The sequence below is a fragment of the Perissodus microlepis genome, chromosome 20 (genome assembly GCF_051167445.1).
Source record: "Perissodus microlepis isolate ML-2025 ecotype Zambia chromosome 20, ASM5116744v1, whole genome shotgun sequence".
Taxonomy (NCBI): Eukaryota; Metazoa; Chordata; class Actinopteri; order Cichliformes; family Cichlidae; genus Perissodus; species Perissodus microlepis.
Genome location: NC_140480.1, coordinates 4,209,113 through 4,226,004, shown reverse-complemented (window position 1 = coordinate 4,226,004; position 16,892 = coordinate 4,209,113). Strand labels below are relative to the sequence as shown.

The 16,892-nt window shown below is 39.3% G+C and overlaps 2 protein-coding genes across 3 annotated transcripts; both read left to right on the top strand.

Annotated features, from left to right (window-relative positions):
- The first annotated feature begins 486 nt into the window (after nt 1-486).
- atp5pb (ATP synthase peripheral stalk-membrane subunit b) lies at nt 487-5,685 on the top strand. Its single transcript, XM_084917331.1, has 7 exons — nt 487-623; nt 1,224-1,260; nt 1,356-1,501; nt 2,036-2,199; nt 2,380-2,505; nt 4,808-4,987; nt 5,427-5,685. Exons 1-7 carry the CDS (start codon nt 596-598, stop codon nt 5,502-5,504), a joined length of 759 nt encoding a protein of 252 aa, XP_084773457.1. The 5' UTR covers nt 487-595; the 3' UTR covers nt 5,505-5,685.
- A 120-nt stretch (nt 5,686-5,805) lies between these two features.
- eps8l3b (EPS8 signaling adaptor L3b) lies at nt 5,806-16,766 on the top strand. Of its 2 annotated transcripts, none has more exons than XM_084917328.1 (19): nt 5,806-6,921; nt 7,177-7,289; nt 7,375-7,439; nt 7,541-7,699; nt 9,506-9,655; nt 9,740-9,825; nt 9,938-10,062; nt 10,258-10,379; nt 10,480-10,612; nt 10,720-10,805; nt 10,937-11,011; nt 11,852-11,997; nt 12,949-13,111; nt 13,539-13,582; nt 13,707-13,800; nt 14,420-14,536; nt 15,279-15,367; nt 15,463-15,595; nt 15,676-16,766. In XM_084917328.1, the coding sequence occupies exons 1-19, from the start codon at nt 6,884-6,886 to the stop codon at nt 15,715-15,717; spliced, it is 1,980 nt and encodes a 659-aa protein (XP_084773454.1). In that variant the 5' UTR covers nt 5,806-6,883; the 3' UTR covers nt 15,718-16,766. The 2 variants fall into 2 exon arrangements, with proteins under 2 accessions (XP_084773454.1, XP_084773453.1); XM_084917327.1 differs by having other exon boundaries at nt 15,267-15,367.
- The last annotated feature ends 126 nt before the right edge of the window (nt 16,767-16,892 follow it).

The following is a 16,892-nucleotide window of genomic DNA, read 5'->3' as shown; positions in this document are numbered from 1 at the left end:
CATACACGGGTGGGCCTCAAGATTACAGACTACACAACTAATTCCCCCTGTGTGCAGCCTGGGATAAAACACTTGGGAGATTGGTGTGTGTGTGTGTGTGTGTGTGTGTGCTTTATTAGATGAGTATTTTTATTATTAGCAAATGATGCATGTGGGCTTGAACACTTTCATTAGTTAGTTTTCTTGTGCATGCTTGTGTGTATGTAACAGTTAACTTGCATAACAATAACACTAAATAGCAGTTTGGCTTCATATTCTGTGTGGTGCCGTTTTTGTTTAAAGTCAGCAACCTTTCAAGATGAATTGATCCAGAAAACTTGATCTTATCATAAAAAATTACCCCAAATTCTCTGCATTAACTCCTTAATCACTTCTATTAATCCGAATTCAATTTCAGGGCAGTGTGTGTGTGTGTCTTTGCACGCAGTGCCCACTAGAGGGCGTTGACTCCACAAGCGCTTCTGTACTCTCGCGTTGTTTCACGAGGATTTCTCCTGCGTCCGCCATCCTTGCGGTTCTTTGCAGAGAAGGGCACAGAGAGGCCGAAACAAGAGTGCCCCGGTGTTGTAGGAACTTGGTACTTCATCCTTCAGACATGCTGTCCAGGCTCGTTTTTGTCTCAGGTATGCATCAGAACAGCTTTTAAAATGATAATAATGGCCACTTACTGCTGGTGCCAGCAGACTGTCAAGCAGGAGGCAGGAAAGTTTAAAGTGAGCTGAAGGGTAAAGTGAAGGCCGCACATTGAATGAGACATGCTAATGCTAACTGTCAGCATAGCTTCAAGCTCCTCGGAAATGGTAGAAATTTTATTGGCTGCAGATTTATATCAGACGTTATCAAAGGTAATCCTGGATATTTCAGTGCTTCTGTATTTTGTTGTTTTAATTATTTGGTCACAGGCAAGTTAATCGACGCTACGTTAGCTAACGTTAGCTCTGCACGCCTAAATGTCACCTTATTGACAGCTAGCATCGGTCGGCTTTCTGCCCTTTCTGCGATGTTTTATGGAAAAGTTTGTGTTAATTTTGATGACCTCACAAACTGATCGCCCGAAGCCCATCAAATAGCTACCAATACTAAGTGTTATAGTTCTGTGTTGGACTGCTTGATGTGCGTTTAAGGTGTACACAATTTGACCGTTAATGTTTTCAGAAGTTTGTTGTTAATGGTGTTTATTGAGAAAACAGTAATTAACACTTGTACTTTTTTGTGGGTTTCAGCTAGTGCCCTGAAAAGCAGTGGCCCCATTGGAGCTGGGTATGTGTCATTGTAGTGTTAAATGTGTGTGTTTTAATACCAATATCCAATAACATCAGAAAGAAATGCTTAGTAATCGTGGTTTTCTCCCTCAGTGTGGTCCATGCATCTCGCTGTCTGCACACATCATCCCAGAGTCTGGCTCCGGTGCCCCCTCTGCCAGAGAAGGGAGGGAAGGTCCGCCATGGCTTCATCCCAGAGGAGTTATTCCAGCTGCTGTACCCCAAAACTGGAGTAACAGGTGTAGTCTTTAATCAAAAATGATCATTTAATATTATTCACGTTGTCTTAAAGAAAGTAAGTGAAAAGTCACAGAAAATTGATTGTGTGGACACAGTATTTTCACTGAATCAACTGGATTCTTCAACTTCTCTTTTTGCAAGGACTACTTAAAGACTGGTATGTGATTATGAGCAAACAGCAATTTGCTTCCACTGAAAGCATCCAGATGATTGGTGAACGTACTTCATTTGACAGAAACAGAACTTTTGAAAACTCCTGTTTTTGTGAACGCATTCACAATAAGTATTTGTTTAAAAAAAAAAAACCTGCAGCGTGAATGTTTTTTTTTCTTCATACCTTTACAAAAAGAAATGAATAAGCTAATCAAAAGCAAGTAAGAACAAAAGTGAAAAATAAGTCTAACAATTAAGATTTTTTTCATAGATGGTTCTTAAGATTCTGTTTAAATATATCAACAGTCTCCAAAGATCTTAAGTGCAATGGTAGTTACACATCTCACTTTTATTTTGTATTTCCCCTCTTCTCTCAATAGGACCCTACATGCTGGGTGCTGGCCTCCTCCTGTACATGCTTTCTAAGGAAATCTATGTCATCAACCATGAGACATTTGCTGCAGCCTCCATAGGAGCTGTGATCATCTATGGTGTGAAGAAATTTGGGCCAAGTGTTGGAGCTTTTGCTGACAAACTGAACGAGGTAGGCTGATAACCACTGCTTTTGTTTCTTTCTTTTTTTTGTGGTTTCATATCCCTTTTTGTTAAGTTTTATTTATTTATTTTGTTTGGACACAGTGGAGAGAGTACTGTACCAACGGACTTTTCTCTTGTGCACAACCTTTCCAATGACCCCAATATTTTCTGCTGCTTTTGTCTTCAGGAAAAAGTGGCCAAGGCTCAGGAGGTGAAGGACGTCGCCATGTCCAGCTTGGTTCAAGCCACTGAGGATGAGAAGAAGGAGCAGTGGCGAGTAGAAGGGAGGGCGATGCTCTTTGATGCCAAGAGGGTAAGCATCACCATCCTTTCATTTCAGTTTTTATATTCCAGTATCTTAACTTAAGTATTCCAGTTAACATCATTTTGACAGCTGCCACCTTCAGCTCCAAGAGCAGAAGAATTATAACCTTGTGTGGGTCTGTAGTGTAGTGGTTAACACATTAGCCCTAAGCAGTCACCACAGCTGGTAGCTCTGTATGTTTGATTTAGCAGATATTTTTACACCTGATGCCGTTTCTGATACAATTCAAAGTGAAATCTCTCCTACTGGGATCAAACCAGGGAGATTCTGCTTCTTAGGCAAATTCATAAACAAGTACACCGTGCAGCAACTTTTCCATTAGTACCTACTCACGCCGGCTTGGCTCTGTGCGGTTTTTAGGGTTTTTCCATTAGGTCATAGTACCTGATACCTGATACCGGGACCATTAGTCCTTAGTACCTAGTTGGCCGGGGTTACAAGCGATCTGAAAATGTTCGTCATCAACTGGCTAGTCCTTTACAAAAATCAAAACTGACATCTTTGAAACTCACAATGCCGGGTTCCCCGAGTCTGACGAAAAGCCACTGACCAAGCAGCAGGTATCACATCACTTTGACGTACACCTTTGTTGTGGCGTTCGTGTTGCGTACAAATGATGTTACGGGACGTTTAGCCGTGTTGCAATACCAACACGGTGCATATAGGTGGTACTAGACAAGTACTAATGAGTAAAGAGGCTTTAATCTGCCAGTGTCTACAACAGAGACTACGCCTAGTGATAAAATAAATGATTACATCAATATTTATTTATTTTTTGATCCTTGGTGAACTTGATGATCGTGGCTTGACACATGACTAATGGTCATTTGTAACATTACTCTCGTCTTATTATACAGTGCTCCATTTTCTTTTCAATGTCAGTTTAAAAAAAATTTTTCCATCAGTTTCTCTGATAATTTCTCTGATTGAAGCAGGCAGTGCTCAGATGGATTTATTGTGGCTGAAGTAAACACCCGTTTGTGAGCGCATGTTGATCCTGAAGCTGAAAACCTGGGTTAACAAAGAGTTGATACCAATGATCTGTGACTGGGTTTTAGGTTTTATCAAGCAAGCTAACACAATGACGGCCTGGCTGTGTTGAACTTGCTTTGTAGTGTACCCCACAGTACTCTGTGGGAACCAAACGGTCTGTGGCGAGACTTATTTTTTTGTTAATGTGAGTTGCTCATCACTCTGGGTGGCTATACCAGTGTTGATAATAACTGGGTACTTTCAAAATGACATTTTTCAGTCTAATGATACCACTGTTTGAAATATGCTGAATAATATGTAGGTTAGACTCGTTCTCCACCTTTTACTCTCATGCAATTTTAGTGTAATTAATTTGGCAACAAAAGGAAAAATAATTTGAGGCCATTCCTGGTTTATTATTCCATCCATCCATTTTCTGCCGCTTATTCAGTTTTGGGATGTGGGGGCAGCAGTCTGACAGAGATGCCCAGATTTCCTCTTCCAGCTCATCTGGTAGGATGGTGAGATGTGTCCAAACTCTTTGAGAGACATCTCTCTGATGTGTCTTGGGTCTTTCCTGGAGCCTCCTCACTGCCGGACATGCTTGAAACACCTCACTTAGGAGGGTCCAGCAGGCGTTCTAGTCACATGCCTGAATCATCTAAGTTCAGAGGACGCTCATTCTTTCAGTCACTGTCCAAGTCTATTAGCCACGGGTGGGTGTAGGAACATGGACTGACCGGTAAATCAACCGTGTCACGTTAAGATGCTGGAACAGTAACCGTTAGTCCTGGGCCTAGCCTAATATTTATCTAATTTTAAACAATTTTTCAGCATGATTATTTATTTATTTATGTATTTATTTATTTGTTTGCCTCCTCCAGGAGTAGTCTGTGAAAAGAAAATGTGTAACTTGCTGAATCCAACCACATGATGGTGCTCATTCTCACACTAATGGAGAATTTCCACTCAAAATAAACTGTCAGTATACAAATGTTGCCAGATTTTGGACTGACAGTACCATTTTAACATATATAGCTAAACTATCTTGTATAGATGTCACAATAGAATGAATTTAATTCTTTAGTCTGTATATAAATGCATTACAAATCTGACAGCCCTAATTTGTTTGGGACACAGCACTACGTGATTGAATGTCTGAACATGTCCTGACGGAAAACACATTTTTTACTTCAGTTATATCTTTTGTTAAAAGTTTTTTTTTTTTTTTAATTATTTTGAAAAAGTATCCCTAGAGCTGGAATTTCACATTAAAGCTGTTACAGTTAAACATACCTATCTCCTGTTTTCCTCTCAGAACAACGTGGCCATGCTGTTGGAGACCAACTACAGGGAGAGGCTACATATGGTGACCAATGAGGTGAAGAGGCGCTTGGACTATCAGATTGCGCTGCAGGACCTCAACCGTAGGCTGGAGCAAGAGCACATGATTAACTGGGTGGAGAAGAGCGTCATCAGCAGCATCACACCCCAGCAGGTCAGTCTTTATTTTTCTTATTTCTTTTCTAGCTTAGGGTGCTGACATCCAATAAATAAAAGTTATTAATAAAAAACAAACTACTGTGCCCCATTCTTCAAAATATTTAGACGAAAACCTTTTTATTTATTTTTCATGAAATGTCAAAAAAACCAAACAACAGAAATCTTTAAGGATTTAAAAAAATAAAAGTCTCATATTTGGGCCGTGATGGTTTAGTTTGTCAGATATTTCATGTTTACTGATTTGCTTGTGTTTGTTTTATATAGGCAAAGCTCGTGTTGGCAGAAAAAGTCTCGGTGGAAGATTTAAAAAATGTCAATGTTTTTTCTTTAATTTGTTATATGCATATGTATTTTTACTGTCTAATCATTTCACTTCGAGACCAACTCCTTGTATGTTTCAAAGTTTTAATATCGTTTTTGTTTTGTTTTTTTAGGAGAAGGAGAGCATTGCCAAATGCATCACAGACCTGAAGGTGTTGGCCAAGGCCACTCAGGCCAAAGCTACAGCCTAAACTGTCATCGCTCTACAGAAGCCTCCTCTAGTCCCGGACTCATCGCCCGAAGACGAGACGTCACTTTTCTTTGCAGAATAAACTATTCTTTCTTTATAGATTGTCTCTGTCAGCGTTATGGGTGTGTACAGTATTTACACGTCGGCAGATGGTAAAATAAATGGTTCTCTTATCATCTTCAGCTGGTTGTGTCTTTCTTATTCAGAGTTTGCTCTATTTTGTGAGTGACATCACAGTTTTATATCCATGGTAGAGTATGCTTGAGATAGTGGCACAAGAATAGGAACACTTGAGACCTTTGATCCCCCTGTAGGAAGAGGAGGAGGTGCTATGAATAATTTCAAAACCTTTGGCCTCATAATGTGCCACTACCTTTTTTCCATACTTCAAATACTTATCCTCAAGTGACAAATTGGGCCAACCCTTGCAATCTGTCACTCCTATCACGTAGTTGCACTTTGATCCTGCTGCTTTCACGAGGAAGTTAAGGAAATTTTTCTCGAAGCTGTTTGTGAGGATCACACCGGCTATGAGACCTGTTGGTGCCAAATTCGTTTGAAAGAAGGGAACGATGACACCGGAGCAGAGCTGAGGCTACAAGGTAAAACGACATGCAGCAGTTATGTAAAGGTCAAGTGACAGGTTATATAGGAAGTGGTTTAAAAAGGGAAAAGCTGCTGAGAACAGCACTGTGTCCTGCTCTGAAATGTGACGTTGCTTTTACAGAAAGTGTGTAGTTGTTGCCATGAAAGCTCCTCACCTTCAGTTATAGCTTAAATATACATAACCAAATAAACTAGTCTTAACCACTCGATGTGTTTAGAAAATGTATATGTAGCCGTAATAACAACCTGTCATTTATACCAATATCTAACAAACACTGAGGCTGGTTTGTGTATTCATGGGTCTTCAAGATAAATTATTATTGAGACTGTTTGCTAATTTAGTCCTTGGACTTAAAGCAGTTCTTGTAATTGATTTACTTTATATTAACCTCTAAGTGCTTGATTAGTAACTCTGCGTATATTCATATTTAATCTGTGTTTAATTTTTAATGGAAAAAAAAAAAAGCACTACCCATGATAACATGGTTATAAATAACAAGAAAACAGGCCTCGGTGGTGTCACTCGTATGGAAAAGCCTTGTTGTAGTTTTCTATGCTGAACTTGTGAGGAGCAATAAAAGCACGCTGAACTGAGGAAGTGTTTCTTTGCTTATCAAATCAATTTGAACTCTAAGAAGAAATCTTTTGCTCCAAGCTGTGAGAATCTGAAAACGTTCCAACTGAGTAAACAAATCATTTTGTGTTTCTTACAGGTTCAAGTGGTTTCTGTGTGATTCCTCCCAGTCTAAAGTTTAAAGCCGGGGTAGACTGAAGATGTTTGGGAACAGTGCCCCCTTCTCCTATTTCCCAAAGTTGGTCGATTTAATTTTCCTTTTCAAGTTCACTAGTTATATTTAATATGCTATAAGACGCTGATTTGCGGTGTTTCTGATACATACCCGTTCACACCCTTGCATAATAAAACGGCACAGTGCCATAGTAACCCTGAAGCTTACTTGAGCTGTGGACTGCGGATAGCTTATCTTCATATCGCTGAGCTTTGACTGAGACGATTTTATGGAGGTGGAAGGAAACTGAATGTTAAGGAATCGTTTCTTCTTCTTCAGGGGCTTCACATCGGAGGACCTCCCTCCGAGGCGGACTTTCCAACAAGATGAAATTAGGGAGAGTCCGCTGAGGAGAAGTGACTCAACCAGACCCAGTGGAAGATCTATTTACAGTATGTCCAGGCATTACAACACCTCATATCTAGGTATACATATTTTATGATGATATTGCACAAAATCGAATGTTCTTTACATCAGTGCAGAGAAAGGAGTACTCGGAGACACTGAACAAAAATCCTGACAGCATCAATGTCAGAGTGGAGGTAAATGAGTATAAACTCTACATCATCATGGACACATACACATTACTAACAGCACAACATTTAGCTCTCATCATCACTGACCCTCCTAATTGAACCCACAGCATCTTTTCACCTGTGAGATTGATGGCCAGGAGGTGAAGACCGTGGACGACTGCGTGGCTAAGCTCAAGAACCTGGATGCCAAAGGTCGTCTGTGGCCTCAGGAGATGATCATGGAGGTTCAGGGACCATATCTTCTGCTCAATGACATTGAGACCAAAGTAGGTTCATCACTTCTAGAAGAACAATGAAATGTCTGGAAGGGACATTATAGTACGATTGTTGGACAGAGTTTTGAGTCAGCACACCACCACAGTGGATTTGAAACCCTCAAAATGTGGCTGAAGTGAGGACTTTCAGTTTTAATTCAGGGGGTTTAAAAAAATTGCACTGATATTATTGACATATATGTGTGTATGTATATATATATATATATATATATATATATATATATATATATATACACATATATATGGACAGGTGATTCCCTAAAGTGTAGAACTCATGGACATCATCAAACGCTGTGTTTCACCTTCAGCTGCTGCTTGTTTGTGGGTCTCTGCCTTCAGTTTTGACTTTAGTGACTGAAAAGCTGGTCGGTTGAAGTAAAGAACATTATTTATTTTCCTCTCTTGGTTTTCTTTGGGTCTTTATCCATTTGCACTGTGAAGTGCTGTCCAATTAACAGTTTTGCAGGATTTGGCTGAATCTGAATCTGAAAGCACTTCACAGTCCATCCTGATACTTCTATCAGCAGTCACATCATCAATAAACACTAGTCTATTGGTGAGGGATCCACTGGCAGCCATACATGTTCACGCCATAGCATTGCCTCCATTGTGTTTAACAGATGTGTTATGCTGCGATCACGAGCTGTTTCTCTGTTTTTCTCTGTTTCATCATTCCAAAGATTTTTCAGAGCTGTGTAAGCTCTTTAAGATGTTTTCTGGCAACGTTTAATCTGACCTTCCTGTTCTTAAATATAACCAGTGGTTTTGTATGCCTAACTTGTGGGGATAGGTTAATTGGATAATCCAAATTGCCACTAGGTGTGAATGTGCGAGTGAATGTGAGTGCGAATGGTTGTCTGTCCCTGTGTGTTGGCCCTGTGACAGACTGGCGACCTGTCCAGGGTGTACCCCGCCTCTCGCCCTTTGACAGCTGGGATAGGCTCCAGCGCCCCCCGCGACCCTGCTAAAATAATTAAGACATCAATTAACCGATGCTAAACCAGATTGTTGTGGCCACTACTAAAGTTGTTGCTGTCTCTGATTATTGGTTTACTTTGTTTTGTGAGCTTAATGATGGCTTCCAACATTTACATTGACTCATAATTAAAATGACAGTAAAAAGCTATAAAACACAAATTCATCCCTTTGAATTAACTTGAGATATTAAGTCTGCTTCATTTGTCATTAACTAACATGGGAGCAGGCCTCACCTGTTAGCTGTCCAATTAACTTTGGGCCTCTGCACATGGGGCACTGTGTGTCTGTAATTCCTAAATAGTTTATGCAGCACTTTTGTTAAACCTCTTGAATTCTGCACTTCAATCACGACTTTATTGATTTAAAATCCGCTGTGGTGGTATACAGCAGCAATAATGCAAAATTGTGTCTGTGCAGGAAGTGAAATGGTATAGTAATGTCTCAGTAACATTACTATACCATTCTCTTATACCATAATGTTATTGTTCCACTTCATCCCAAAGGGTCCTGATGGGTTTGAGATTAAGGCTCACAGATTAAGGTCACTTTCTTCAACAAAACTAAATATAATTCTGTGCTGTAGCAGTAACATTTCCCATACCAAAGAGTATATAAAAGTGCAACCAGGTGAAGCAAAACCGTTACACAACCATAACTGTTTAAATTGCTAAGCTGTGTGTGGGAAAAATTCTCTAATTATGAAATGGAAACATCTGAAAAACATGTAAAATATGTATGAGCAAATAAAATCCCCCTTTTCCCTCTTTTTAAAGACTTTCAGTGTTGGCTATTAACGTTCGATCAATCTGATTTTGACAGACAGAACTGGACTTGGTACCTTTGAGCTGTATCATGCAAATCAAAGCTGTGCTGGACAGCTGCGACTTCAACTCTCTGCTGGCGATAACTGTGCAGGAACGCAGCAAACGCAACCGCCGGTGCTTCATGTTCCAGTGTGAGGAGACTTGGGTGAGTTAACTTTGACCTCCTTAAAGTCGCCAGAGAGCTGATGATAATTGTAATGTCGATTTTTCTTCCTGTTTGCTCTATCAGGCCGATCTGATCAAGAGCGACCTGGATAAGGCAGTCCAAAGAGGAGGTGGTAATCTGGACCAACACAGAGAGCCTCCGGATGTCAGGTAGGGTGTTAAAAAAAACTAAAAACCTAAAACATGGGTAAGATTTAATTCCAGGGAAGCAGGAAGGACAAATGTGGAAAGTACAGTACATTCATTAATCATTTCTTTCCAGGAATGAATTTGAACCCATGACACAACATAGGCCGGGAAGTTTCCGTCAGACTGCGCCCCCCTTTATGCAGGAAGAGTGGAGACCTCCAACCCCAGACTTCATGGCCCCATCGTGGCGAGAGCCGGGTACAGTAGAAACATAAAGAAATTATCATTATTATCCAAGAGAAATTCAATTTATTTAATGAATTCACTGCGACTTAAATGCACTTTTTACATTTCTTCTCTGCAAATAAGAAATAAACTCAGAATCCTTAGTATTCCGAGTTTAAGTCACACCAGCTTCTGTTGAAATTTTTTTCTCTCTTTGTTGCAATGCAGATCATATGCCTTCCTCACGTCCCTATAGTCCACAAGTAGAACCAATGAACCATTTAGACCCGTATGACATGCAGAGCAACCCAGAGATGGACCGTGATAAGACAGCGTCACAGAGGAACACGGTTAGTGCTGTGAAAACTTCTGTATTTTCTATGAATTATTGAATCTTCTTGTGGAATTATCTGTCTTATCTTGAGAGTTTCATATGATGCTTTCTTTTAGGACATTTTGAACCATGTTCTAAATGATCTGGAGATCTTCGTGGGCAAAGTTACAGCTGCAGTAAACACACCTGGACAGCAGGGGGACATGGGCAAGAAGAAGAAGACAAAGAAGAAGAAAAGCAAGAAAAATGGTAATAGCCTTCATCAGTCTATGTTTTTCACAAACAAGTAACCTATGAAGGATAACCTCCTACAGATACAGGCAGTTTAATAAGTGCTTAATGTGACTGCTTATCAGAGCCCTTGGGACCACCCCTCAGTCTGCCTTCTTTGGATGAATATGCCTTCTGTCTTCAGAAAGTCAAATATGGATTCAATCTGCTGGTAAGTCCTTCAGTTCAGTCTCTGCACATTACAAACTAACGTGAGGAGTTTTACAACAAACTTGTCTAAATGCTTACAGTTGTGACTAAAAGCACTGGTGTGTGACTGAAAGAGTCGTTATCATATTACAGGCCCAACTGGACGGCATACTGGTCAATCCTTCTGCTCCTGAGTTTGTCCATGTGCTCTTCTCGATTTTAAACATGGTAAGCTCACTACTGCTACGACTGCTGCTATATTATGCACAGTGATGGGAATAACGGCGTGTGTCAGAACAATGAGGCGACTTCTGTCTCCAGGTAAAAAAACAGGAGTGATACACCTGCTGTTGTCAGACCTGCAGGTATCAGGTTGTGATGTTCTCCTTTATAGTGGACAGAAATTATTTTTTTGGAGTGGCACAAAGAATTTGTGTGGCATCTTATTAAATGCAGAACAGCTGATTGTTCTGTAAATAGTTTTAAATTATTATTTTAAAAAAAAGGTAAATGGCTGCAAATAACTTTGTTGTTTGCAAAACTTGTGCATAGGATTTTAAAATTGACAATTGCATTTAAAGTTATGAAAGTTTGAAATATGAAATATGATTCAATAAACATGTTTGTGGTTGTTACAGTAAAAAATATAACTTTTTCTACTCAGATTTTATGTTTTCTGTCTGAGTTTAGATCAATTGTGTTAATACAGTCTGTCAAAATAAAAACATGACTGTAAATTCAGACACGTGAGTTTGTGCTGAAAAGAATGATACCAAACTTATCTTGTAAATAGTTTTTAAAGGTGAAATGTGGAGGGAAAATCAAAAGTAGTAAAAAATGGCCAATTATACCCTGGACCCCAGAGGGTTAAACATTTTTTTTAAAGTAACGCAATAGTTACTTTTCAAGTAATTAATTACTAAGCTTGTAACTCAGTTACTAACTCAGTTACTTTTTTGAAGAAGTAACTAGTAACTATAATTAATTACTTTTTCAAAGTAACTTGCCCAACACTGATAATGCATAGTGCTTGTTTGGTTATAACTAGATTCTTTCTTTTTTCCACAGATAGTTCATCAGTATCCGTTTGACCTGCCTCCCAATGTGATCTCCCCCTTGCTGACAGACCCCGCTATAGGCCTGCTAAAGCAAAATGTCAGCCCGGAGGAGAACCAGCTGTGGATGTCTCTGGGAGAGTGTTGGAACATCTCCAGGTGAGGCAGCTTTAACAGTCCTCTAACAATTTTACTAGTCTTTTTATCAAGCTTTGAAAGTTCTCATATATAGCCCTTTAACTTTAACTACACTTATACCTTCCCTGGCACGCCCTAACTTGTTGTGGGCCGTGTCTGTTTGCATGTGCTGTATTCAAATTGATACCTGTGTAAAAAGTGTGCAAAAAGTGTTTAATTTGGAATAACCAATGTAAAACATAGAAATACTAAGAAATAATCATTCCTTGTTTAAGAGAAATTCCTTGTTTATGAGAAATGGTTTACAAATATTTAAAGATTACTATTAGTCTGACTACACTTAGCCAAATGCCTCACACACAACCCAAAGGTTCTCTATTATTTATTTATTTACTGCTGATTTATGCACTGTGAATAAATGAGTAATAATTAATATAAATAATTTTATATTATGGTAAACAAGGAGAACACAGTATAAAAAAAGAACATGAAGCTGTATTTTAAAACATGGATTTGAGCTTTACAGTTGTTGATGGAGCTAAAAGCGAAAAGTTATCAACTTCATCTATAAACTAAGACAAACACCTGCTAGTTAGTGGTGATCAATATCCAGCTATAACACTAACATTTTAATTCACCTAAACTGGAGCACAGACTTCTTGAAGTACAAATAAACAAACAAAAACATTTCATTTGTCAGCTAATTGTAATGAAAATTATTTAAAAGGCACCAACAGCACAAACATGTTTGAGAGGCCCGGTTCAGTTGAAACTGGCTGACAATTGACAGAGTTGTCTAGCAGATTTATTTTAAATTTTAAACAGATGGTTAATAAAAATAAAATAAATAAGCCCTGTATCAAAAAGTAGCTTGTGCAACCTATTTTTTTTTTTTTTACCAGGTTGTATAAGTGTTATTTTCATGGATGAAGTTGTGCATTTTATAATTCCTGCCCTCTGTTTCACTTGCAGGTCTCGATGGCCGGACGATAACGTCCCAGATTACATCCCAGAGTTCTATGATGGCTGGCAGCCCCCTCCTGTACCATCCCCGTCGCCTTTTCAGAACGGTCCAATGAGCAGAAGCAACAGCCAACGCTTCCCAGGCAGATCGACGCTGCGGCAGCCAGACGAGGTACGAACTTATTACGACCCCCTGGTTCATTCTTAACAAAGAAGCTCATCAAACAGTATAGCATACCTGGGTGTGAACTCAAAGTATTGCAGCAGTCATGCCCTTTAAAGCTTTTTGTTTCCGTGCTGATGCTTAATTGTTATGCTGTAGCTCCATCTGCTTTAGGAATTAGTTTGGTAATGTGTTTGTAGCCTAGTAGATTAGCAGATTGCTTTGAACTGTTGATTTGCTTACCTGAGTTGCTATCTCTCCTAAACCAACTGCAGAATCTCCACTAAGTGGTTGTTTGAATTGTAGTCACTGCTGCCATCTGGCACTCAGCACCTTTAAATCTAAATTTTCATGGCAACAGAAAAACAATATCACCAATGAGGCCATCATCAAGAGGTTTTTCAGTTAATCGTGGTGTATTTTATGACTTTTACAGCCTATGGGCAACAATCCATGGGGTCCATCACCTCCACCAGCACCGTAAGTGTTGTTACACAGCAGTAAATATGGCTTAATGATCACATTTCTTCAGTATACCCAGCACTTTTTCCTCCAATTTTATGCACTGCCAATATGAAGTGTATTTCGTCTGCTGCTCTTTCAGCTCCAATGAACCACCCCAGAGCATGCGTGTCATTTACAACTTCATGGCCAGAAACAACCAAGAGCTGAGTGTTATGAAGGGTGAGGTGGTTGAGGTGAGATCACAAATATTATTCAACAACTGCAAATACAAGATTTATTCTTACCTTGTCCAACACAGTATAAGGATTGTCTCTAGCTTTAAATAAAAGCAGGATCTGTAGTGTTTATCCGATGTAGACTGTTTTACATCATCGAAATTTAAGAAAATAGAGTAAAAAGCAAACCTTCATTTACCGTAAACTGGATGAGGATTTTGTTTTAGGAATATACCATCACTCTGAGGGGATCTGGATTATCAGATATGATTAGCAATGCAATGTAACAGTAATTTGGGGCATTGTAAACTTAAATAAAACTTAAATTAAAAATGTGCTGTAGATAACATTTTCCAGCTCCAAAAGAAGAAAAAGGGGAACTGCAGATCTTTTCAATTCCTTCCAGCCTTTCAGCCACTGTGTCACATCATGTGTTTATATTTTCCAACCAGTATTGTAACTATTGTGAACCTTATACAGGAAATTAAAATGCAAAACTAGAATCTGAAATAACTCTAGCAAACACTGCAGCTGCAGCACAGAATGACTGACAGATAACATTAATATTTCTTTAAACTTGTAGTTTCATTGCCAAAATCCAAAGTATTTGAGATATTTGGATTTGGATCTTTCACAGGTGATCCAGAAAGCAAAGCAGTGGTGGCTTGTTCGTAACACGCGTAACCAGGAAGGACATATTCCTCTGAATGTTTTGGAGTCGTTAGGGAACCCCGGACCCATGGACGATCTACCGGTGAGCTGAGCCGCAAGCAACCTGGGAACCCATCAACAATTATCTGATGGTTTCCAGCAGGACGACTTTTCATAACTGTTCTGCTTTTCTTTTCTTACGAATAGGGATGAATGTTAAATGTGGAAGAAGTTTAATGTCATGTGGTTTCAAGATTTTGGCAAATGCTTTTACTCTTTGAATCTCCACACTGTTTACTTGCCTGCAGTCAAACAGCTGCTCAAATAGACAGACAGATACTTTATTGATCCCACAAGGGAAACAGATTTGTTACAGCAGCATAATAAAGAGTAGAAATGTTACAGTCTACAATAAACAACACAGTTAAAAATAAAAGTGCGACAGGCGGCTGGTAAGGGCCTTATACTATGAGATAGTGCAGAAATTTATAAATTCACAACAGTGGTAAACAAGAAAGAAAAGTCAAATTAAGTCAGTTAAAAAGGTCTGAGGGAGAAGGAGCTGATTCTGTCCCACCCACCAGATAACAGCAAAACAGATGGCACTTGAAAGGATCTCCAACATGTTGCTGCAAACATTAAATGATCTGAGCTTCCCTAGAAATCGAGCAATGTGGTTTTCCATCATTGTTTAAATACTACCCGCCAAACAGAAACCAGAAAGCCTCATGTCAAAAATACTTTGTGCCTTGCGTTCAGATTGGGCATATTCATAAGCGTGTACATAAATAAATATGTTTGCTCATAAACAGCCTTCACATTTGATATTTCAGTCTTCCTTCCAGCGAGATCCTCGCGCCCCTGTCACCCTGGACAGGTCCTCCTCACCTGCAGAGGTGCAAGCCTGGCTTGAGTACAAAGGCTTCTCCAAAATGTGAGTGGCATTCTCCACGGAGTAACAGACAAGTTCATGTTTGCAATCTATATAACACTTGCATTTAATATCATTTTATTTGTTCTCTTGTACAGCACTGTCAGGAGCCTCGGGGTGCTGAGTGGACAACAGCTTCTGGGAATGAATAAACAAGAAATAAGGACTGTGTGTCCAGAGGAGGGAGGCAAAGTCTTCTTCCAGCTGCAGGCTGTTAAGTCAGCAATTGCAGTAAGTAAATTTGTTATAATACACACACACTCACAGTTAAATGTTAGCATGTAAGTAATAATTTATCCTGTTTCCTGCAGCTGGCCAGTGAACCGTCAGGCATGTACAACGGCCGCTACTAACGACCTGCGTCACTGCGCCGGCCCTTCAGATGTTTCTCATGTGTGCAATTAAGGGTGTTGAATTTTAACTGTCTGAAATGATTTAGCTACTTTTCCATAAATTAAACTGTAACGAATGTTGATTTGTCGTTTGAAGTGGCAAACTCGAAGATTTTAATTTTCAATGAACATGTGCAGTGCTCGCCATCAAAGGTAAAAGTCCATTGATGGAGTGGTGGGAACAGAACTCAGAAGCAAAGGTGGATGTCAGAGACATGGGGGGTTATCTGCAAACTGTTATCTGAACCGGTGACATCATTCTGAGGCATTGGAGGAATGTGATATCATCTGTGTGGTTACTGTTTGCCTAGCAACAAGTCCAAAGTAGACTGGAAAAAATGCTTGTGGACACAAATGAAGAACAGAGGTTTGGAGTTGTCTTTTCAGGAAACTGGACAATGCAATGGAGAATTTAGCCCATGATGAGCCTGCTGATTAAAACAATGCAACATTAATATATTTGCAGAATTAAAAACATTGTTTTTGGTGGTAATCTTCCTTAATAGAACATTGTATTAAATTACTATTAATTTTAATTAAGCATTTTCTACTGCAGCTTGGCATGAAAAGAATTTAACTGGTAAAACAGTCAGTCAACAATTTTCTGCTACTATTCACCCAAAAAACAAACCAAAAAAAGCCAAGAAGGAATTTTCATCCACATCAAACTGTTAAATGAGCTGCACAGCTCTTCAGTGAGGATACTATTTGCTTTCACTGCACCCTGCTGTTCACAGACTCGTACTGTGCAGCATAAAGTCAGATCACAGCTACTTACAAAATGATGGACCAATTTATTCAGTTATTTCCTGACCAGTAAGCACAACTGCTGCCTGAGGTATACGAGTTTGCCACTTTCAAAGGAAGCGTCTATATATATATATAAAACGTATCAATGACAGCAATTAATTGTCAGTTACTCAAATATTAGTTTATACCGTAATCTTGCCTTTTTGTGCTTCCAGTAATTTCGACTTTGTATAGTTTTCCCTGATGAAATAAAACGAGTACGTATGTAAACAATGGCTTCATCCAGCATTTGCCTCATTGACTGTGTCGTGTGTGATCAACAAAAACATGAGAAACAATCGTGTGTTTTGTATTTTCTGCTCATGTGCTGCATAAAATTATATCTG